Here is a 23546-nt window from a genome sequence, read left to right as displayed (position 1 = left end):
TATATACTTACCTGTTTATGTATTTACTGACTTTCTACCCCACTATGTGAGTTTCACATAGCCCTGGTGATGTAGTAGTTAAAGCGCTCAAGCACTAACCAAAAAGTTGGCAGTTAGAAACCACCAGCAGCAGCAGATGTGGCAGTCCACTTCTGTAAAGACTACGGCCTTGGAAACCCTACGGGGTCACTGTGAGTCACGATGGACTCAATGGCAGTGGGTTTGCTTTTTGTTTTATGTGAGTTCACAAGGGCTGGGAACTGTTTGTTCCTTGCTGTTTCCCTCGTCCCTCCTAAAGCACCTAACACAGAGTTGGCACTCAATAAAGATTTGGTGAATGACTGAATGTTCACAATAATTTGATGAAATAGATATTATTATTATCCTTTCTCTCATGTGAGTGTGTGTTCTCTCTCTCTCCAAAGGGGAAGACACTGAGGCACACAGAAGTTAGGTAACTTACACAGGTTCATAACTCAGGTGTCTGTGGGGTAGGGGGCAGGATTTGAAGCAAGGTATCCGATTCTAGTGCTGAAGCTGTTCATCACTGTGTGGAGCAGCTTCCCTAGTGAGGCAGGCTCTGCCCCCAAAAGAGCTCACCTACAGGGCTGTACCATTCAGACTTGTCCTTAATTTGATGTTCATTCAGATTGGGTGATAAATACATGCTTGCTGAATGAAATGACCTCTGAATAAATGTATGAGTTAGGAGGGAGAGACCACCATGGGGGTCTGTTCAGAGACTCTTCCTGGAGGAGGTGGGGCTTCCATGGGGTTTACAGTTGGAAGAGAGAACACAGAGCCAGGCAGCGGTGGCCAGAGGTGCATTCCGGTACCAGGGAATGAGAGACCAGCTCTTCCAGAGGAGAGTCACCCCATCCATTCAATCTCTAAATGCATCTCTTCCCCTCCTTTCCCACAGCCACCAGCGTATGAAATCATCACAGCTCTTGGGCCCTGTAATGGTAGTGCACTCTGGCCTCTCTACCTCCAATTTCTCATGATAGCAATTTTTTTCTCTTTACTGCTGCCAGATTATCTTTCCCAACTGCATGGTTCTGATCCTATCAGGCCAGAAACATCTCTCCTTTGTCTGCAGAAGAGAGCCCAAACTTCAAGGGGGGCACACAGAGGTTCACCACGGGGCCTCAAGCTCCCATGGGCACATCTACTCTTCAGTCACTGAATGACCCTCTACTGCCCAAGTTCACCTTGCATGCTCTCACTCCCTGCTTACCGGGTCTCCTTCTCTCAGAATTTCTCCTACATCATCACACGTCCACATACTAACTGTCCTCAGAGGCCAGGTTCAAATACCCTGACTTTCATACAGACTTGGAGATCACAAAAGATGTTTTCTTCTCTGCACTTTATTTTAACCTCTCTTACAACACTTATTTCTTTATAGCATAATGTAGGTACTTTTGAGGATATCCCAATACTCCCCAAACCCCAGTTAAGCTGTACTCCATAGATGTATCTACCCCACAGGCACTCAGAAAACATGCAACAGATAAGTGAATGGAGATGGAAGATGGATTTGCAAGTCATGTATCAAAGGGCCCACAATGAGGAGACCTCAAAGAAAAAAGAGCTAGTCAGGGGGTTATTGCTGTAAATCAGCGGTTGGTTATGACTCCACTAAAATCCTGTGTGTGGAGATTATGAGGGTGAGGAAGTAAAAATGAGGCCAAAGATTCTCTCTTTCATGGAGCTGTTGTGACTGAACAAGTGTGGAAGGGATAACAGTAGACAGACACTCCTACGTTAGTTCTTCTATGTTTTAAACGGAACAGTGCAGCAGTCACACTACCTAAGGAACTCTGAAGTGAGGTCACAATCTACTGAAAATGCTTCGCCCTGCCCCGCTCCCCTGCCCGCTGTAAGCTAATTCTGAAAAGTCGTCTGCTGATACTGAGAGTACCAGCAGCCGCGGGGCGGGACAGATATCTCGGGCTCTCGGAGCTCCGAAGCCCTAGCCCGGAGGGCGGAGGAGGCGCGCAGGCTAGAGGAGCCTCGTTCTTCCGGCAGGTAGGACCGGGTTGCCACACTCTGGACGAGCTCACCGACTGGGAAAGCAGCGATGAGGTCTGCTGCGGTTTTTGAAGACGATACGTGGAGGCCCAGGAAGTATTACTTTGGAGTCATCTGAGTGTTAGAAGAGAAGCACACTCTTCCGTAGAGCACACTGGGTGGGGAGGTGTGTGGAGTGCGGGTGGGGAGCTTAGGAAAGCTCCCTAAAGGAAGCATCCCCCAAATTAGGCTAGAGCGGCGAGCGGGCTGGGGCCCTGTCCATTTTCGTGACAAGTAGGATTTAGGCGACTCAAGGCTAAAGCTTCCTCCTGACTATAGCATGGAGACTTGATGAAATAAGTTTCTCTCCCGGAAAGCCTCCCGCTGGCTGTGATTCTCCTGGGCCTCCCCGTCCCGGCCCCACCTTGCCCACCAAGCCCCGGCTCCCCGGCGCCCCGAGGGCGAAGAGTCGCCTGGGACCACGGACACTCCCGGAGCTTGTCAATCCTAGCTAGCCGGTGCGGCGCGGCGAGGGGAGGGGGGTGGGGAAGACCTCCACTCACCGAACGAGAGCAGCAGGCAGATCAACCTGAGGACCCTTAGGGCGCGCCCAGGGGCACTCCCTACGGCCATGTCTCGCCTGGCGGCCTCCGAGCAAGCGGCAGGCCGGGAGCAACCTCCGTTCGCCTAGAACCGCCCCCGACCCTAAGCGAAAATACAGCGCCCCATCTCCCGCTCGGCCCCGCCCCGGCGCCTTCCGCGCACGCGCTCTCATCTCCGACGAGTCGTTCCTCTTTCCCGCGAAAGCTCCCCGCCTGGGTTCCCGCCCCGCTCGTTATCGGTTCTTCGCGGGCGCCCTTCCGGTTTCTTGCGTATCTGCCCCGGGGCGTTTGCCTCCTCACGCGCGTTCCCAGGGCGCAGCTCTGCCGAGGTCTTTGCGCAGGTCCTTTTTCCCCCAAGCTGCAGGGCGCAGTCCAGCCTCGGTCGCTCCCGTCCTTCACGCTGCCGACGCCGTCTGCTTTGTAGAACGCTCTTTAAAACTGGCTTGCGTTTTTAAAACCAGGTTTATCTTCGTTCCTCCCGCACCTCTAGCGTTTTTCCTTAGTATTTGCGATGTGATGGAGACAACTCCGTAGCTGGCGGGGTGGGGGGGTCGGGTCGCTCGCCGAAAGCCGCGGCCCTCTGGGCTGGCTGTTGAGGTGACTCCGGCAAAGGGCTGGGAGGCTCCGAAGCACGTCGTTCCTTCAGAGCTTTCTAGCAGCCCCGGTAGCAGCGAGTGGCTTGCTGTTCCTGCCAGTTACTCAGCTGTGGGACCCTGGGCAAGACGGTGTCTTTGGATCGCTTGCCTCACATACTGAAACGAACAAAAGGAAAAGAGACATTTTAGACTAACTGTTAGCATGTGTGGAGTTACTTGGTGCAGCCCCTGCAGCGCCTGTTTTTGCTCATTCATGTAGTTAACTGAGATGCCACCGTTTGGTTAAGCCTAACCCGCCAAACGCTGGAATTGCCAGTCTTGCTTTCTCCCTTCTCGGTTTCCTCTTTGTTTTCCTCTTCCTCACTCTCAAATGTGGACTTTCCCTCGGGCTCACGTGTCAGGTGTGCTCACTCCCTCACTGTGTGACCTCCCAAAAATCTATCTGGCCCACGCAGCAGCAGGAATCTGGAACTCTCCATCTTAGTGGTTAGCCCTCCCCTCAAATTCATCAAATCCAAAATCGAATTACTCTGTTCCCAGAACTAGCTCCTAATGTCAGCCTTCCTGTGTGTTTCCTTTCTTTTGAGAGAAGCACCAAGATCCCCTGGACAGCCCAGGGAATTAAGAGAAAAAACTCTTGGCTACCGCGTGAGAATAAGTTACCTCTTCCCACGAAAAGGACTCCCTGCTGCCCTAATAAACATCATAACACCTTGCAAATTGTGGAACTCAGTGGAAATGTTATTTATTGTTGCTAGTATCTCCATCATCCTAAGGTAAACCTGTTGCCCTGAAGTCAATTCCAACTCATAGCAACCCTATAGGACAAAGTAGAATTTCCCCATAGGGTTTCCAAGGCTGTAATCTTTATGGAAGCAAACATATCTTTCTTCCATGATGTGCTGGGTTCGAACTGCCAACCTTTTAGTTAGCATCCGAGCACTTAATGACAGCACCATCAGGGCTCCTCCGTAAAGATTACAGCCTTGGAAACCCTATGGGGGAAGTTCTACTCTGTCTTACAGGGTCTCTATGAGTCAGAGTCGACTCCATGACAATGGTTTAATCTTTACTGAAGCAGACTGCCATGCCTTTCTCCCGCAGAGCAGGTGGTGGGTTTGAACCTCTGACCTTTTGGTTAGCAGCTGAGCACTTAACCACTGTGCTACCAGGATTTCCCCATCCTAAGGTAGGGACACCCAAACCTCTCAACTGGAGCCACTTGAACCATATTGCAAACATTCATTAATTATTTCTTAAATTAGCCATAAAATCCAAAAAGTTATCTTTATCAATGAATATTCTGTGATCAACGGCCTGCATCATGAAGCCTACTACCTTTTGACATTCTCTATCATCAGTAGATATTGGGAACACAAGGGCAGGTGTAGTGTGTAGTAAGAAATATGAGGAAATCTTAATGATCTGACTGAGACTGGAGGAACCCCTGAAGCCATGGCCCCCAGATGCTCTGTTAACCCAAAACTGAAACCATTCCCAAAGCCTACTCTTCAGACAAAGATTAGACTGGACTATAAAACATAAAATAATACTCCTGCTTCTTAGGTCAAGCAGATACACGAGACCAAATGGGCAGCTCCTGTCCGGAGGCAGGATGAGAAGGCAGGAAGGGACAGGAGCTGGTTGGAGGGACACAGGAAACCCAGGGTGGAAAGGTGGAGTGTGGCATCCCATTATAGGGATTGCAACTAGGGTCATATAACAACACATGTATAAATGTTTGTAAGAGAAATTAACTTGAGCAATAAACTTTCACCTAAAGCACAATAAAGAAAAATTTTTAAAAAAGCTTGTGAGTGGCCATCTAAGATACAACAATTGGCCTCTTTCCCATCCGGAGCAAAGAAGGATGAAGAAAACCAAAGACTCAAGGAAATCATTAGTCCAAAGGATTAATGGGCCACATGAACCATGGCCCTCACTAGCCTGAGACCAGAAGAACTAGATAGTGCGCGACTACCAATACCGCTCTGACCAGGACCACAGTAGTAGGTCATGAACAGAGTGGGAGAGAAATGTAGAACAAAATTCAAACTCATAAACAAGACCGGACATACTGGTCTGATAGAGACTGTTGGAGCCCCCAAGGCTATGGCCCTTCAATACCCTTCAAACTTGGAACTGAAATCACTCCCAGAGATCACATTATAGCCATCCAATAGACAAGCCTATAAAATGAACATAACACCAGCAAGAAATGTACACCTCAGAACAGTCAATTATACGAGACATAGAGAACAGCATTTGCACAAAAGCAAAGTTCAGAAGGAAAGTAAGGGCAAGAAAGCTGGGTGAATGGACACAGGAAACAGGGAGAAAGGAGAGGAGAGCGCTGACACATTCAGGGATTTGCAAACAATGTCATGAAACAAGCTGTGTCTAAATTGTTGAATGGGAAACTAATTTGTTCTGTAAAGTTTCACCTAGACAACAATAAAATGTTCAAAAAAAAAAAAAAGAAACATGAGAAAATCAAGTTTCTCCTCTGTCCTGGGCTGTCAGGAACTCAGGCTAACTTGGAAAGATAGCATGGGGTCAGATTGTGACCCTTAGACATTGGGGAGTGTCATGGATTGAGCTGTGTCCCCCAAGAATGTCTGTCAACTTGGCTGGGCCATGATTCCTATTGTTGTGTGATTGTCCACCACTTTGTCATCTGGTGTGATTCTTCTATGTGTTGTAAATCCTATCTCTATGACATTAATGAGGCAGTTGTGTTGATGAGGCAAGACTCAATCTACAGGATTGGGTTGTATCTTGAGCCAATCTCTTTTGCGATATAGAGGAGAGAAGTGAGCAGAGAGACATGGGGACCTCATACCACCAAGAAACAAGAGGTAGGAGAATAGCGAATCCTTTGGACCTGGAGTCCCTACGCTGAGAAGCTCCTTGACCAGGTAAGAATGATGACAAGGACCTTCCCCTAGAGCCCACAGAGAGAGAAAGCCTTCCCCTGAATTTGGACTTGTAGCCTCCTAAATTGTGAGAGAATAAATTCTGTTTGTTAAAGCCCTCAATACTTGTGGTATTTCTGTTACAGCAGCACTAGATAACTAAGACAGGTAACCACTGCAAGTTTTTGAGCTGGGAAGTGATACAATAACAGCAAACATTTGTTGAGCACTTATTACAGGCCAGGCCCAGTGTTAAGTGCATTGCCTAGATTAATTTAATCCTTATCCTGTGGGGAGGTGCTATTGCTGTCCCTCTTTTTACAGATAAGGAAACTGTCACTCAGAGAAGGGACACACAGTTGGGGCAGAACTAGGATCCCAACCGAGGCCAAGTCCAAAGCCCCGACTCTTGCCCTTTTCTACAGTAGCAAGATGTGATAAAGGGGTTGCTTTCAGGCTGGCAAGGTCTCTAGGTCCCAAGGTCCCAAGGTCCCAAGTGATTTGTAACTGGCTACTAACCTAAAGGTTTGTGGTTCAAACCCCCGCAGTGATGCCACAGAAGAAAAGCTTGGTGATCTGCTTCCATAAAGATTACAACTGAGAAAACCCCATGGGGTTGCCATGAGTCGGAATTGACTTGACAGCAATAGGTTTTTATTTGGTTGTTGTTCAGACTGGTAGCCATGCTGCAGTTTGAATTGACTAGCAAGAGCTATCAACCCTCCCAAGAGCAGGGCTGAGAAAAGGACTACCCACTCACTTGGGTCTGGGACGTGCCACCCAAATCATGGTCTGCAGGCATTGGATGAGAAGTGATTCACTAGGCCTTCCTTGGAAGGCCTCTCCTTCGACAAACAAGCAGTGCCAGCCTGTTCAGTCACATGATGCCGTGCTTCCATCAAACATTTTTAGAAGCGCCTATATGCCTGGTCTAGTTGACTTCATGAATCAAAAGTGGCTCAGAAATGCTGGACCTGCAGTGTACTAGGCAGGCAGCCACTGAGAACTTGCCACCAAAAGGACATATTTTTCATCCTGTGACCAGTGTTGAGAGGTCCAGTTTATCTTCTTGTCCCCGCATATATCACTCACTGTGATGGTTGAGGTTGTGTGTCAACTTGGCTGGGCCATGATTCTCAGTGGTTTGTCAGTTATGTAATGATGTAGTTTGGCAGTTGTGTACTGATGGAATTTGGCAGTTATGTAATGATGTGGCCCTTCTCCATGATGTGATCTGATGTGATCAGTGAATCGTTATATAAGGAGAGTTTCCTTAGGGGTGTGGCTTGCATCCAATATACATTTGGATGTTCTGGCAAAGCTCGTTTGCTTGCTCTGGATCCTGCATCTGGCTCGACATCATCTGACCTCTGGTCCTAGGGACTGGAGCCAGCTGCCTGCCATATTGCTTGGATTCATCAGCCTCCGCAGCCTGTGAGCCACTAGCCTGCTGTCTGATCTGCCAATCTTGGGTTTGTCAGCCCCTGCTTCTACATGAGTCAGGAGAAGCCTCCAGCCTGACACCTGACTCATGGATTTGGGATTTGCCAGCCTCTACAACTGCATGAGCTATTTCCTTGAGATAAATCTCTCTTGTCTTTTTATATATATATATGTATGGAGCCCTGGTGGCACAGTAAGAGCTTGGCTGTTAACCAAAAAGTCAGCAATTCATATCCACCAGCCACTCCTTGGAAAGCCTGTGGGGCAGTTCTATTCTGTCCCGTAGGGTCGCTTTGAGTTGTAATTGGCTCAAATGCAATGGGATATATATATATGCTTCAATAGTTTTGCTTCTCTAGAGAACCTAAGACATTTGGTACTGGGAGTGGTTCTGGAGAAACAAAATTGTAAGGATGAGTTTTCTAAATTGGTTTCTCAAATCTGACTAGTCTTAAAGGCGCTGATGACTCTACCTCCAGTAGTAAAGAGGGTGCTGCTAATCCATGGCATGAGGTGGCAGTAATAATACAGAAAATATCACCACCAATAACTCAAGTATTGATAAGAAGCAAGGCTCTGGGTGATAACATGTTTGACACTTTTCTACAATTTTGTCAATAAGAAGTATAGGGAAGCTGGTTGGTTGGTCCTACTTTCGCTGGACAAAGTAGTGAAAGAGATGAGCTCAGGGCTTCAGAGTCACAGCTCAAATGCAGCATTAAAGACCTCAAAGTTGCCACATGTGACCTGAAAGAAAGTCTTATTTCTTGCAGTAATAGAGCTGATACCAAAAGCAAACCCAGAGTCTTATCGTAACAGTGGCTGAATTGCAACGCCAACTAATTCTCAACCTCGAATGGTGTCTGAAGTTAAAGTGAGGGCATTGATTGGGAAGAAATGGGATCCTGAAACTTGACATGGGGACATACGGGCAGATCATCAGGAAACTGGGGAACTGAATCCCTGAATTCCGTTGAATCACTCCTGCCAACAAACCAGCCCTGTTACTCCCATCTGAAAAGATTGCTCCATTTTTGCTAAGCCACCATCCCTGGTAAAACCATTATCCCTTCCACCCTGATCTGATGAGATCAACCCAACTATGTCTGAAAAGTCTTTGAGATATTGCCTGGGGCGGTATCTGAGTCATTGCCTGGGGCATTGCCTGGGGCAGATGCCTTACAATACATTGCTGAATGTTCCCAGGACCCACCCATACCACCCATTTTTGCTTCTAGACCTATAACTAAACTTAAGTCCCAGCAGGTCCCAAAAGGTGAAGTACAAAGTGGCCCAGGAGGAGGTATTCTATACTCCAAAAGAACTGCTTGACTTCTCTAATATGCACAAACAAGAACCTGGGCAATATGTGTGGGAAGGCCTATTAAGGTTGTGGGATAACGGTGCAAGGAACATAAAGTTGGATTAGTCTGAGTTTATTGATATGGGCCCACTAAGCACAGATTCTTCATTCAGTGTTCCAGCTCAAGAGATTAGGAAAAGATCTGATAGCTTATTTGATTGGTTCACTGAAGCATGGTTTGCACGCTGACCTACACTAAATGAAGTTAAAGTACCAGCTCTGCCTTGGTATACTGTAGAAGAAGGTATCCAAAGGCCTAGGGAAATTGTCATATTACAGTGGATTTATCAGGTCAGACCCACAGACCCATGCATGGAGTGCCCAGAGAACACACCTTTTACCACAGCAGTGAGGAACGAATTTGTGATAGAAGCCCCAGCATCCTTGAATACTGCTGTGATTGCTATTTTATGTAAGTCATATTTGACAGTGGGAACTACCCTAACTGAATTAAGACACCTAACTACAATGAGGCTGATTGGACCCTGTGCTGGGTAGGGGCCAAAGTGGTGACACTCAATCGAAAAAGACAAGGTGGAGGTGGTTACCATAATGGACAGCAGAGTCAAAGCAGTAATCAGAATAGTGACTCATATGAACTTATGGCATTGGCCACTTAGTCATGGTTTCCCTAGGAGTGAAGTAGATGGGAAATCTACTAAATGTTTACTGGATCTGTACAGGTAGAAGAATTCTAGATCAAGTGAATGGCAGTCTAACTTGAATCACCGGAATAGAGAATCACAACCTGTTACAGATTGAATTGTGTCCCCCAAAAATATGTGTCAAATTGGGTAGGCCATGATTCCAAGTATCGTGTGGTTGTCCTCCATTTTGTGATCTGATGTAATTTTCCTATGTATTGTAAATCCTAACCTCTATGATGTTAATGAGGCAGGATTAGAGACAGTTATGTTAATGAGGCAGGACACAATCTACAGCATTGTGTTGTATCTTGAGTCAATCTCTTTTGAGATATAAAAGAGAGAAGCGAGTAGAGAGAACAGGGACCTCCTGCCACTAAGAAAGAAGAGCAGGGAGTGGAGCATGTCCTTTGGACCCAGGGACCCTGTGCTGAGAAGCTCCTAGACCAGGGGAATATTGATGACAAGGACCTTCCCCCAGAACAAACAGGGAGAGAAAGCCTTCCCCTGGAGCTGGCACCCTGAATTCAGACTTCTAGCCTCCTAAACTGTGAGAGAATAAATTTCTGTTAAAGCCATCCACTTGTGGTATTTCTGTTATACCAGCACTAGGTAACTAAAACCTGGACCCTCAATTAATTACCAGACTTGAGCAAGTTTGCAGACCCACAACCCTTGAAGGAAGGGGAGGCCAGGTCCCCTTGAGGAAGGACCCCACTATACTGCCAAAAATCCTTCTCCCAACCTTCCCCAAAGAGATCTACAGCCTTTAACGAGACTCACTGTTCATTGGGGAAAAGGAAATAATCAGACTTTTGAGGGATTACTGAATATTGGCTCTGAACTAATTCCAGGAGACCCAAAACATCACTGTGGCCCACCAGTCAGAGTAGGGGTATGTGGAGGTCAGATTACTAATGGAATCTTAGCTTAGGTTCATCTCACAGTGAGTCCAGTGGGTCCCTGAACCCATACTGTAGTGATTTCCCCAGTTCGGTTCCCTGACAAGTAAAGTAGAGGCTATTATGGTAGGAAAAGGCAAGTGAAAGCCATTAGAACTGCCCCTACCTAGGAAAATAGTAAACGAAAAGCAATACTGCATTCTTGGAGGAATTGCAGAGATTACTGCCAGCATCAAAGACTTGAAGTATGCAGGGGTGGTGATTTCCATCATATCCCCATTCAACTTGCCTATCTGATCTGTGCAAAAAACAGATGTATCTTGAGAATGACAGTGGATTATCATAAACTTAACAAGATGGTGATTCCAATTGCAGTTGCTGTTCCAGATGTGGTTTCATTACTTGAGCAAATTAATACATCTCCTGGTACCTGGTGGAGCCCTGGTGGTGAAGTGGTTAAGAGCGTGGCTACTAACCAAAAGGTCAGTAGTTCAAATCCACTAGCTGCTCCTTGGAAACCCTATGGGCAGTTCTACGCTGGTACCTGGTATGCAGCTATTAATCTGGCCATGCCTTTTCTCAGTTTCGGTTTTGAAGGAATACCAGAAGCAGTTTGCCTTCAGCTGGCAAGGCCAGCAGTACACCTTTACTGTCCTGCCTCAGAGCTATATCATTTTTCCAGCCCTATGTCATATTCGGTGCCCTGGTGGCTCAGTGGTTAAGAGCTTGCCTGCTAACCAGAAGGTCAGCAGTTCAAATCTACCAGTCGCTCCTTAGAAATCCTATGGGGCAGTTTTACGCTGTCCTGTTGAGTTGCTATGAGTCAGAATTGACTCGACAGCAACTGGTTTGGTTTGGATTATGTCATATTTAGTCTGCAGGTAACTAGATCACCTTTCCCTTCCACAAGACATCACATGGTCCATTACATTGATGACATTATATTGACTGGATCTAGTAAGGAAGAAGTGTCAATGACTTGGGATATTGGTAAAACATTTGCAAACTAGAGGGTGGGAAATTAATTCCGCAAAAATTCAGGCACCTTCCATCTCAGTGAAATTTCTAGGAGTCCAGTGGTATGGGGCATGGAGAGATATTCCTTCTGAAGTGAAAGGATAAGTAGTTACTTCTGGCCCCTCCTAAAATTAAAAAGGAGGCACACGTCTGGTTGGCCTGTTTGGATTTTGAAGGCAACATATCCCTCATTTGGGTGTGCTACTCCAGTCTATTTATCAACTGGTTTGAAAAGCTGCTAGTTTTGAGTGAGGCCCATAACAAGAGAAGATTCTGCAACAGGTTCAGGCTGCCATGTAAGCTGCTCTGCCACTTGGGCATATGATCTGGCTGATCAAATGATTCTTGAAGTGGCAGTGGCAGATAGAGATACTATTTGGAATCTTTGGGGGTCTCTATTGGTGAATCAAGTGCAGACCCTTTTGGAGAAAAGTCCTGCCATCCTCTGCATATAACTACTCTCCTTTTGAAAAACAGCTTTTGGATTGTTACTGGGCTTTAGCAGAGATGGAATGTTTAATCCATAAGCCACCAAGTCACCATGTGGCCTAAGCTGCCCATCATGAACTGGGTGTTGTCTGACCCACAGAGCCATAAGTCAGACATGCACAGCAGTACTCCATCATTAAATGGAAGTGGTATATATGAGATCGGGCAGGACCTGAAGACACAAGTCTAAATTGTGTGAAAAAGTTGCCCAATGCCCATGGTCTCCACTCCTGTCATATTACCTGCCCTGTCCTAGTGTGCACATATGGCCTCATGGGGAGTTCCTTTTGATCAGTTGACTAAGAGAAAACTCATGCCTGATTTACAGATGGTCCTGCGTGATATGCAGGCACCACTCAAAAGGGGACAGTGGTAGCACTGCAACTTCTTTCTCCCTGAAGGACAGTGGTGAAGGGAAATCCTTCCAATGGGCAGAACTTGAGCAGTGCACCTGGTTGTTCACTTTGCTTGAAAGGAGAAATAGCCAGATATGCAACTGTATACTGAGTCATGGACTGTAGCCAATGGTTTGGCTGGATGGTCAGGGACTTGGAAGGAAAATGATGGGAAAATTGGTGACAAGGAGGTAACAAGGAGGTATGGGGAAGAAGTATGTGGATAGACCTCTTTCACTGGGCCAAAGAAGTGAAAATATTTGTGTCTCATATAAATGCTCACCAAAGGGTGAGATCAGCAGAGGAGGATTTCAATAATCAAGTGGATGATGCATTCTGTGGAAACTAGTCATCCTCTTTCCTCAGCCACTTCCATCATTACACAATGGGCTCATGAACAAAGTGGCCATGATTGAAGGGATGGAGGTTCTGCATGGGCTCAGTGACATGGATTTCTCCTCACCAAGGCTGACTTGGCTACAGCTACTGCTAAATGTCAAATCTTCCAGCAACAGAGACCAACACTGAGTGCCTGATATGGCACCATCCCTCGAGGTGATCATCCAGCAACCTGGTGGCAGGTTGATTACATTGGACCACTTTTATCATGGAGAGGGCAACATTTCATTCTTACTAGGATAGACACTAAGTCTTGATATGGATTTGCCTTCCCTGCACACCATGCCTCTTCCAAAACTACCATCCATGGGCTCACAGAATGTCTTATCTGCTGCCATGGTATCTCACACAGCATCGCCTCGGATGAAGGGACTCACTTCACAGCAAATGAAGTACAGCAATGGGCCTATGCTTATAGAATTCATCGGTCTTAATCATGTTCTCCATCATCCTGAAGTAGCTGGCTTGATAGAACGATGGAATGGCCTTCTAAAGACACAATTACAGTGCCAGCTAGGTGGCAACACTTTGCAGTGTTGGGGCAATGTTTTTAAGGAGGCTGTATATGCTTTCAACCAGCATCTAATATATGGTGCTGTTTCTCCCAGAGCAAGGATTCACAGTTTCAGGAATCAATGAGTGGAAATGGACTGGCACCACTTATTATTACCTCTAGTAACACACTCGCAAAATTTTTGCTTCCTATCCCTGTGATCCTATGCTCCACAGGTCTAGAGGTCTTAGTTCCAAAGGGAGGAATGCTCAAACCTGGAGACACAACATGGATTTCACTGAACTGGAGGTTAAGCATTCCACCTGGCCACTTTAGGCTCCTCTGGATCAACAAGCAAAGAAGGGATTTACCACACTGGCTAGTGTGACTGATCCTGACTACCAAGGGGAAATCGAATTGTTGTTGCATAATGGAGGTAAAAAAGAGTATGTCTGGAATACAGAAGATCCCTTAGGGCATCTCTTAGTACTACCATGTCCTGTGATTAAAGTCAATGGAAAACTATAGCAACCCAATTCCGACATTACTACCAATGGCCCAGACCCTTCAGGAATGAAGGTTTGGGTCACCCCATCAGGCAAAGAACCATGACCAGCTCAGTGCTTGCTGAGGGTAAAAGGAATGAGTGGTGAAAGAAGGTAGTTCTAACTACCACTTATGACCACATGATCAGTTGCAGAAACGAGGACTGTAATTGTTATGAGCATTTTATTATACTTGTAAATGTGCATATATATATATACATATATATATATAGCAATTGTTTTTGTTTTCTTCCTTTATCCCATTGCTTATAAAATATAAGATGCGAACAGGGCTAGTGCATTTTCGGTTGTATGTGTGTTAGTTGTTATCATATTATGCACAAGTATGACTTTGTAATTGTCTTTTATAGATTGTGTATGGTTTAAGAAGGCGTGTACAGTTGCCAAGTAGACAAGGGGTGGACTGTGATGGTTGAGGTTGTGTGTCAGCTTGGCTAGGCCATGATTCTCGGTGGTTTGGCAGTTATGTAATGATGTCATCATCCTCTATGATGTGATCAGATGTGATCAGTCAATCAGTTATAAGGAGAGTTTCACTGGGGGTGTGGCCTGCATGCAATATATATATGGACATACTGGCAAAGCTCGCTTGCTTGCTCTGGATCCTGCATCTGGCTCATCATCATCTGACCTCCAGTGCTTGGCACTTGAGCCAGCTGCCTGCCGTATTGCCCGCTGATCTTGGGATTCATCAGCCTCTGAAGCCTGTAAGCCAGCAGCTTGCTGTCTTACCTGCTGATCTTGGATTCATCATCCTATTTTACTGACTATGCAAAAGCATTCGACTGTGAGGATCATAATAAATTATAGATAACATTGCAAAAAATGGGAATTCCAGAACATGTAATTGTGCTCATGCAGAACCTGTACATAGACCAAGAGGCATTTGTTTGAACAGAACAAGGGGATGCTACATGGTTTAAAATCAGGAAAGATGTGTGTCAGGGTTATATCCTTTCACCATACTTATTCAATCTGTATGCTGAGCAAATAATCTGAGAAGCTGGACTATATGAAGAAGATCACAGCATCAGGGTTGGAGGAAGACTCATTAACAACCTGCATTATGCAGATGACACAACCCTGCTTGCTGAAAGTGAAGAGGACTTGAAGCATTTACTGATGAAGATCAAAGACTACAACCTTCAGTATGGATTACACCTCAACATAAAGAAAACAAAAATCTTCACAACTGGACCAATAGACAACATCATGATAAACAGAGACAATATTGAAGTCAAGGATTTCATTTTACATGGATCCACAATCAATGCCCATGGAAGCAGCAGTCAAGAAATCAAATGACGTATTGCATTGGGCAAATCTGCCGCAAAACACCTCTTCAACGTGTTAAAAAGCAAAGATGTCACTTTGAGGACTAAGATGTGCCTGACCAAAGCGATGGTGGCTTCAATCGCCTCACATGCATGCGAAAGCTGGACAATGAATAAGACCAAAGAATTGATGCCTTTGAATTATGGTGTTGGCAAAAAATATCGAATATACCATTGACTGTCAGAAGAACGAACAAATCTGTCTTGGAAGAAGTACAGCCAGAATGATCCTTAGAAGTGAGGATGGCAAAACTTCGTCTCACATACTTTGGACATGTTACCAAGAGGGATCAGGCCCTGGCGTGGGACATCATGTTTGGTGGAGGGTCAGCGAAAAGAGGAAGACCCTCAATGAGACGGACTGACACAGCAGCTACAACAATGGGCTTAAGCACACCACCAATCATAAAGATGGTGCAAGACCGGACAGTGTGTCGTTCTTTTGTACATAGGGTCGCTATGAGTCAGAACCATCTTGATGGCACCTAACAACAACAACCAGTTGTCGTCAAGTCAACTCTGATTCATGGCAACCCCATGTGTGTCAGAATAGAACTGTCCTTTACAGGGTTTTCAGTGGCTGATTTTTTGGAAGTAGATCACCAGGACTTTCTTCTGAGGCACCTCTGAGAGGACTCGAACTCCAACCTTTCAGTTAGCACCAAGTGTGATAGCCATTTTCATCACCTTTTAGGACTGCTGTGATGGACTGGAAGGTTAAGAAAAAAGGGCCAAGTCTGCTCACATGGCTGGGGTCTGCTGCTCTTCCTAGCATGCCACTCTCTGGTACTCAAGCTCTAGTTTCTGTCAAACTCTTGGAACCATCCCCAGGAAACTTAGGAATTCCAGAACACAGTAAGCAAAAACACTGCTTTTAATCCTGTATAAATGAAAATTGTCCTTGCCTCATCTGTACATTCACTTCATTTATATAAAAAATACGCAGATTTGCACAAGGGCATAGAGGGGTAATCTCACTCCATAATATTCTATTTCCCTTTTCAAAATGTTCCCTGGCAGAAAGAGAGCACTTGGGAAAAAATTAGGCAAAAATAATGCATAAGACTTAACATGGAACCATTCTGGGTACTAGAGGGATAAATATCACATTTTCAACTCCTGGCCAAGCCAGCAGCTGCAAGAAGTTGATAAGGATGCAGCAAACAGGGTCAGGAGCAGAGGAATGCACACATTTAAGCTTTTGAAAGACCTGGATTTAAACAAGAAGAAAAGAAAAAAAAGGAACACCTCCTTCTGCTTTTTTCCCCACTTTTGCATGTTCTTCTGTGAATTTTACAGAATTATGGATGGCTTCTGACTAATCATGTAGCACTGCTGTGACTTTAAATGTTCTGTCATTCTTCTCAATGTGCAGATGTGATGAACGCCTTCTAAACGTCCCAGCATTTGAGGTGCGGAGGGACCAGGGACTGGTGTGCTATGCAGTCTCACGGGAGAGGAATACACAGCTCCTGCTCTGACCTCCGCGCTGGACAATGCTTGCTGAATATACCAGAGTCAGGGCAACCTTACAGAGTTTTAAAAAAAATGGTGCGGTCTTGTTGCAGAGGCCTTTGGTGGCCAAGAAGGTTGTCCCATGTTCCTGCTCTCCTTCACCAGCCCCCTCCCATCCCATCCCCATCCCCCGGAAAAACAAATCAACAAACAAAAAACAACTGGTGAGGTCTACATTTTGAACCTGCCCATCAGGCCTCCAGGTGTATTGTGCGTTGCATGATTCCAGGGGAAGAATAGGGGTCCCTGAGTGGTGTAAACAGTTAAGTGTTCCATTACTAGCCAAAACAGTGGCAGTTTGAACCTTCCCAGAGGCACCCTGAAGAGAAGACAGGCCTGGTGATCTACCTCTGAAAGGTCACAGAGCAGCTTCACTCTGCACACATGGGGTTGGCATGAGTCGGAATTGACCTGACGGCAACTGACACGCACAGCAAAGGGACAGCAAGGCCCTTCACAGTCTGGGTGGTTGGTCTTGGTTGCCTTCGAGTCAGGTCCAACTCATGGCAACCTTATGTATAACAGAATGGAATGGTGCCTGGTCCTGCACCATGATCCTTGGTACGTTCCATCAGGGCAGCTGTGCATATTTAGTGTGAGACATTTTCAGCAGATGGCAGTACAGTGTCATGAGGACAGAGTGTTTTTTATAATTTGTACAAAGGCACCATTTAGGCTGGGGATGTATTGAGCGTGATAATAAAGGCTGTGATTCATGAACCTTAAGCCTACCAGGCCCATGCCAAGGACAGGACTCAAGGCTCCAGGGCACAGCTCCTAAGAGGACAGCACTGATTATTAAATGAGGGGAAAGAAGGACAGCAGACTCCAGTAAATGTAAACAGCCGTATTTTCAACATAATTTACTACAGGTCTCTGAAGTGTATGTAAAACATTTTAGTGCAACATCTTACAAATAGTTTTCCTTTTTAAAAAAAAAACACAAAAACAAATCAACAGCTCTCTACATCATGCGTGGTTTAACTTTCTTCTCCCATCTCCTTTTTTTCTTCAACCATTAACGCAGAGAAACCATTGCTTGAAAAGAGTATGAAAACTTTTTACAGACACACCCTGGTGAAAGAGGGTGTAGTAAAATCTATGTCCTGGAATGGGCCTAGCACAGTGTAGTTTGTATAAATGCAACATCGTAGACATAGATAAGCCAAGAGGGTGCTCAGCAGTTTTCCTCTCCTGGCTCTAGAGGGCTAAAGCTCCAGTAGGCAACTGCAATGAGGTCACACAGCCACTGGAGGGCACAATCACTATGCATCCGACACATTCCATTTCCACTCAGATGGCCAAAGAAAGAAGGTCCAGGGGCTTTTCACAGAAAGCTGAAAAAGCTCAACCTTTGATGCGGTATCCCCAGTCCAATAGAAAATACACAGAAAACAGCAATTATTAAAATACTGGCTTCGGTTGCTTTTTTCCTTTCAAATTTCCTGCAGCTGCTTCACGTATTTAATTATGTGCAGCAACTCCTTTTCTACAACCGTAAACCAATACAATGCAAATCTTAATTACACTTCCCAGCCCCATCCAGCCCTCTGGCATCTTTCCATTCAGACAAAGGAAAAGTACGTCATCTTCTCTCCCTGATTCAGTCTGAAAATGAGGAGTCAGCTCTTCCTCACTGGAAGCCCACACCCCTGAAATGAAAAAACGGGGCAAAGACTGCTCACTTCCCTCATGACTGAGCCAATTCGGCACCTTGAACATGTTGATGCAGCATAATAAATGAGAATGAGCGTGTTAGGTACCAGCAGGATTAAGGTGGCGGTGCCCACTCCTTGTTTCACAGCATAGTACTGGAGTATCTGGAAGAAAAAGAGGCAGGGCTACATAAGCCTGTCAGAAAATGGTGGCTGAGCAATCACCTGGTGTCCCGTCAGCTGTGTCTCAGTCAAGCATGCAGTGAGCACCCCAAGCACCTGCACACATTCAGACCCCTAATAAGGATCAGAGGAATCCCGGTGGCACAAACGGTTAACGCTGGGCTGCTAACTGAAAGGCCAGCAGTTCGAACTCACCCAGCAGCTCCACAGGAGAAAGACCTGGTGATCTGTTCTCATAAAGATCACAGCCTAGAAAACTCTACGGGGCAGTTCTACTCTGTCACGTTGGGTTGCTAAGAGTCAGAATCGACTCAACAGCACCCAACAACGATAAGGATCAGGACCCACATGGCTGGGGGAGTCCCACAGCTTACCCTGGAGTCTGTTCAGTTACAGAATCCATGGTGGCTTTTTCAAAATTGGGAGCCCTCTTGGGATTCATGCAAATTCACAAAGGAAGGGAGAGTGCACTATTAGCCAGCAAAATGTGGGAAAACAAGAGCATAAAACGTCGCCATGGGGTGAACAGCTGACACTGCTCCCAAGTAGCCAAGCACCTTGTCCAGTAGTGTAAAATAACGGGGGTGGTACTGGCCCTGTTGGGTTTAAGGGACACTAAAATTAAAAAGCCACCATAACAATGAACAACCAAGTAACCTAAAACCACACACAAGATCCAAGAAAGGGAAAGAAAAAACTCCACAGACAATGCCACATGATCACTTTCTGTGGAGAGGCTGTAAGGCGAAAGGATTACCAAGGGACTGAGTCTAGACCTCCCCTAGTCCGATATTTTTATGGCAGTGAGACATGGCAAGAGACAAATGATGAATAAGGAAGATGTTAATGTTTTTGAGGAAAATCTAATTGGAAGGAGGAAGCAAAATCCAGTCTTCATTCGTCCAGGGAGGTAGTTACTTCTCCCCACTCTCCAATGCCAGGCCCTGGAAATCCCCCTCCCATGCCTCACCATCACACTTTTCTGCAGGCTGAACTGCGGCCACCCCAGTGCCCTCCTCTGGGTGTGTATGTGGCTGCTTCAGTCCCATGCGCTCAGCTCAGTACTGTCCCACCTCTGGCTCACTGCGCACTTAAGAGTTTGGCAAAGCACCTGAAGACAAAGCCCACGTGCCCACAGTTATCAGTGAGCAACTGCCCTTGCAGAACCAAGCAAACCAACACCAGCTTTCTTCTCTAATCACTTGCTTTGATCAATCTGAAAGTCAGTAGCTGCTAAAATCAGCCCTCGGCCCACTTTAGCTTATAAACTGTGTGCTGTTTGGTGCTTTTGACCTATTCTCTGAGAAAGTTTTCTTATTTTTTGGCAAGGTTGGGATGAAGCCTTCTTTGCCTCCTGGACAGACAGGCTGGCCAGCACTATCTACTCCTAATGGGGTTATGCAGGATTGCGCTTGCACACACACAGATCTTTGAAGCAAAATTCAATGCTTTCATCTTGACTACAAAGTGGTTCCAACAACTCCGGCTGAGAGAAAAGATAAAATACAAATTGGGCCCACGCTACACACAATATTCAAGTCTCGTTACGAAAAGTAAAAAATGTTTGGGTGTGTTTTGATCCATCGGTGGCATTTTCAAGAGTGCAAAAACAAAATGTCTTGGAAGTGATTCTTTGTCGCTATAAAGTTCATCCTTCCTTTTGCAATCGGTTGTATGTAAGAGATTGTCCATAGCATTACAAAATCCAAAAGGGGTAAACCAAAGGGCTTTAAAAAGAGTACATTACAAAGAATAAGAACCCCTGTAACATCTAGCTGAGAATACTATATAAATCCATGAGTAGACGTGGCACCTGGAGCTACTCACTACATTACAAGAAACAAAAAACAAGAAACCTATAACGGCAACACCACGGTATTTGCGCGCAAATAGCTAACCAACCAAGACTGCCAGCTGAAGGCAGCCTGTCTCTGTAACTGATCGGGAACTTGAGAAACTTCTCCAGTCTGACCATCTTCTGCAAGGGCACTCCAGAGTTTGGGTGCTGCCAACTCTCCAATCAAGAGAAAGAGGCAGCGAGGGAGAGCCCCAGCTCCTCCATGGCCAACGTCCGTTGCGGCTTCCTACTTAGTCTATGGCTCCTGGGTGGATACTGAGCACAGGGGGCTCCAGGCAGGTGGGGGAGTAGTTGAGATGTGGTTCTTTGATCCACAGCAGGGGTACCCCATTCTTCCCGTCGGAGTTCTTGCTGGAGTTCCGGCTCTTGAAGCGTACCAGCAGGATGGTGATGATAAGGATGCCAAAGATGGGGAAGGGGTAGAAGAAGATGAAGTAGAAGAGCGCGTCATTGGAGCAGATTATGGACTGGAGGGTGGAACCTGAAAAGGACCATGAGAGAGATAAGACAATGAGGGCTGAGAAACTGGATGGTCGACCTTTGTTCCTGAAGACCTTGCCCAGCCCAACGGAGGCCACCTTCAGAGCTCCTGCACCCGCCCTGCCTTTCCTACTACCACTATGGTGGGGAGGTTACACTTCTTATTCTCACCACAACATCCCCTCTTCCAGTTCAAACACAGTTGGAAGCTCAAACAAAGCAATGCTTCCATTTTCCATTGTGATCCATTATTACTGCTTGGAAAGCCACATAATAAAACGTAGTTTATTGATTGTGAACTCAACTGCATCTATGATGATAAAGAAGCTGACTCCAGTTCAGTCTGAACCTCCTGCACAGTTAGGTTTTGTGTCCCTTTGTACTCAGCTCTGCTACAAACGTCCTTCTCTGAGAAAATTACATGTACCATCTTCCCCAGCTTCTAAGAGCCATCTTACCAGAAATGATAGTTTCTTGATTAATGTTATCAATTAAAATGTCACTATTGACCATTTTCATATATCCACAGTGTGCCTGTGGCTGCACAGAACATGGTGTTAGTTATACCTAGACATGGAGGAGAAAGAAACCAGGCATCTAAAGACCCAGGTCAAGGATGTGTTATGACTTACTAGACTTCAGCAGATGCCCAGCCTAGGGGAACCTACGTTTTTCTCTGTAAAGTAAGGCTGATGATGGTCTCTATGCTCTATTTAAAGCTTAATAAATATAGACGGCCACAATGGGCAATGTGGCCTAAACACCTTCCTTTTAACTTTTTTACAGTAGGTTATTCAGTAGATTGTTAGTTGTCTGTGCGTATGGTTTAGCTTTTACCTGCCTTCCTTCTTACTATATAGCTATTGTTCATCAGTAGTTTTAAGAAAACTTAACAGCCACTTACACTTACTAGGTTTCTGATGTATGTGAGATTGCTCAGAGACAACCACATCTGACCTACAAAACTCAACTTCATCTAGTTCTATCTAATACAGTGTAAACAGGAGGAGATCAAGGAAAAGAAGTGTTGACAAAACTCGAACCAAGATTATTGGGTAAAACGTTTGAGCGTCTGAACCTAAAAGAAGCTGAAAGTTCTAGCAAAAAAATTATCTCTACATGATGGGCTAATTTAACTATAATAAGCACCATTTTTAGTCTGATATATTCCACATTCTGACAGAAGGCCAACCAAAAGTGTGCCTTGTTAGAAGAGATAATTCAGGACAGCAAATACTTCCTCCAATCTCTGTTCACCATTAAAGTCCCTCAGTATGATGAAAACTCTTGAGTTCTGAGTCATTCTGTAGCAGCACTGGATGGCGAGCTGGACTGCAGCTACGCTCTTTGCAGCTCTTTTGTAACGTTACTAGGATGGTCTTGGAGCCCTGATGGCACAGTGGGTAAGAACTCGGCTGCTAACCAAAAGATCAGCAGTTCAAATCCACCAGCCACTCCTTGGAAACCCTGTGGGGCAGTTCTACTCTGTCCTATAGGGTTGCTATGAGTCGGAATTGACTTGATGGCAATGGAGTTTAGGATGGTCTTCCCAACTGACCATGCAAAACCCACTGAAACCCCCGAGTCACACTCCAAAACAAAACATGGGGCAAAATGACCCCAGAGTTTGAGAGAGTGACAGTGGGGTACTACGGTTTCATTTCTTTCCTTCCTTTTTATGAGTTTGAAACACTTGTTAATTTACTAAAGAGAAATTAGGTTCCACATCCTAAAGAGTAACAAAGTACCATCTAACACTATGCTTGTATAATGAAGTCTTACCAAAGTAGAATCTGGAAGAACGTCAAGTTTATTATAAAGATTACATGGTATATTATAATTTTCATTCCTATCCCTATTTTTTGCATGGCTAATCAAGGGTCAATTACATGAACTGGCCACTGGTATGTCAAATCCAACCACAGTCCAAATCCTACTAACAAATGCCCACGATAGTTAAGAAAACTGCTTATGAACCCAGAGTCAAGCTCTGAATTTATTTCCCAGACATACTTGGAATCAACAGTGACATCTTTTCTCCATAAAGGGGAAAAACTCACTTGTGTCCAGGACACGGATGCCGATGGGGGCTGACTCCTCCTCTGTCAGCCGGTACCACTCTTTCTGCGGGCTGGGCAGCCACTCCTCCACGCGGCAGGAGTAGTTACCCGTGTCACGGGGGCTTGCTTGCAGCACCGTGAGCCGGTAGAGCAGTGGGGAGAGCCTCTGGAAGCGAAGCCTGCCCTCCCAGGGGCTGCCCTCTGGGCCAAAGACAGCATCTGGGCCCACGCTCAGCAGGGCCGTCCGCTCTGCTGGGGTCTCCTCTTCCTCCTCCCCTTCTTCTTCTTCTTCTCCCAGGCCAGGGCTGCCCCTTTGCCCTCCAGCTTTAGTCCTCAGGGAATACCAGGCCACAGCAAAGCGGGAATCCTGGCTTGAGCGAGACACAATGCTGCAGTCCAGCTGGAAGGCTGCTTTCTCTGCCACCGTGGCGTTGGGGACCACTGTATCCACCTGCAGGGCAGCATCTGGGGGAGAACCAGGGACACAGAAGGGTGAAGTGGCTGCTTAATTTCTTTTCTCAAGACAACCTAAATGTCCATGACTAAATACATGTAATAATATCCATACAGTGGAATGCTATGCATCTGTGGAAAAGAGTATGGCTCAGTAGTGATTCAGCAGTA

General features: G+C 45.9%; 2 protein-coding genes across 4 annotated transcripts in view; both read right to left on the bottom strand.

The window, feature by feature from the left end:
• CD58 (CD58 molecule) overlaps window positions 1-2730 on the bottom strand; it is a 69735-nt gene extending 67005 nt beyond the window's left edge. Inside the window, exon 1 of one of the 2 annotated variants that reach the window (XM_023734884.1) lies at window positions 2577-2730. In XM_023734884.1, coding sequence (XP_023590652.1) covers window positions 2577-2646 — 70 coding nt within the window. In that variant the 5' untranslated portion in view covers window positions 2647-2730. The remainder of the gene's footprint in view (window positions 1-2576) is intronic. The other variant, XM_023734885.1, reaches the window with a different exon arrangement.
• A 16063-nt stretch (window positions 2731-18793) lies between these two features.
• Window positions 18794-23546, bottom strand: part of IGSF3 (immunoglobulin superfamily member 3) — a 123519-nt gene continuing 118766 nt past the window's right edge. The window contains exons 10-11 of one of the 2 annotated variants that reach the window (XM_004380352.2): window positions 22923-23387; window positions 18794-20863 (exon numbers count right to left, since the gene is read on the bottom strand). In XM_004380352.2, the coding sequence (XP_004380409.1) occupies window positions 20613-20863; window positions 22923-23387 (716 nt within the window). In that variant the 3' untranslated portion in view covers window positions 18794-20612. The remainder of the gene's footprint in view (window positions 20864-22922; window positions 23388-23546) is intronic. The other variant, XM_023734883.1, reaches the window with a different exon arrangement.

Source organism: Trichechus manatus, unplaced genomic scaffold, assembly GCF_000243295.1.
Source record: "Trichechus manatus latirostris isolate Lorelei unplaced genomic scaffold, TriManLat1.0 scaffold00073, whole genome shotgun sequence".
NCBI classification, from domain to species: domain Eukaryota; kingdom Metazoa; phylum Chordata; class Mammalia; order Sirenia; family Trichechidae; genus Trichechus; species Trichechus manatus.
The sequence above is the reverse complement of the archived record's forward strand: the minus strand, read 5'-3'. Positions and strand labels throughout refer to the sequence as shown.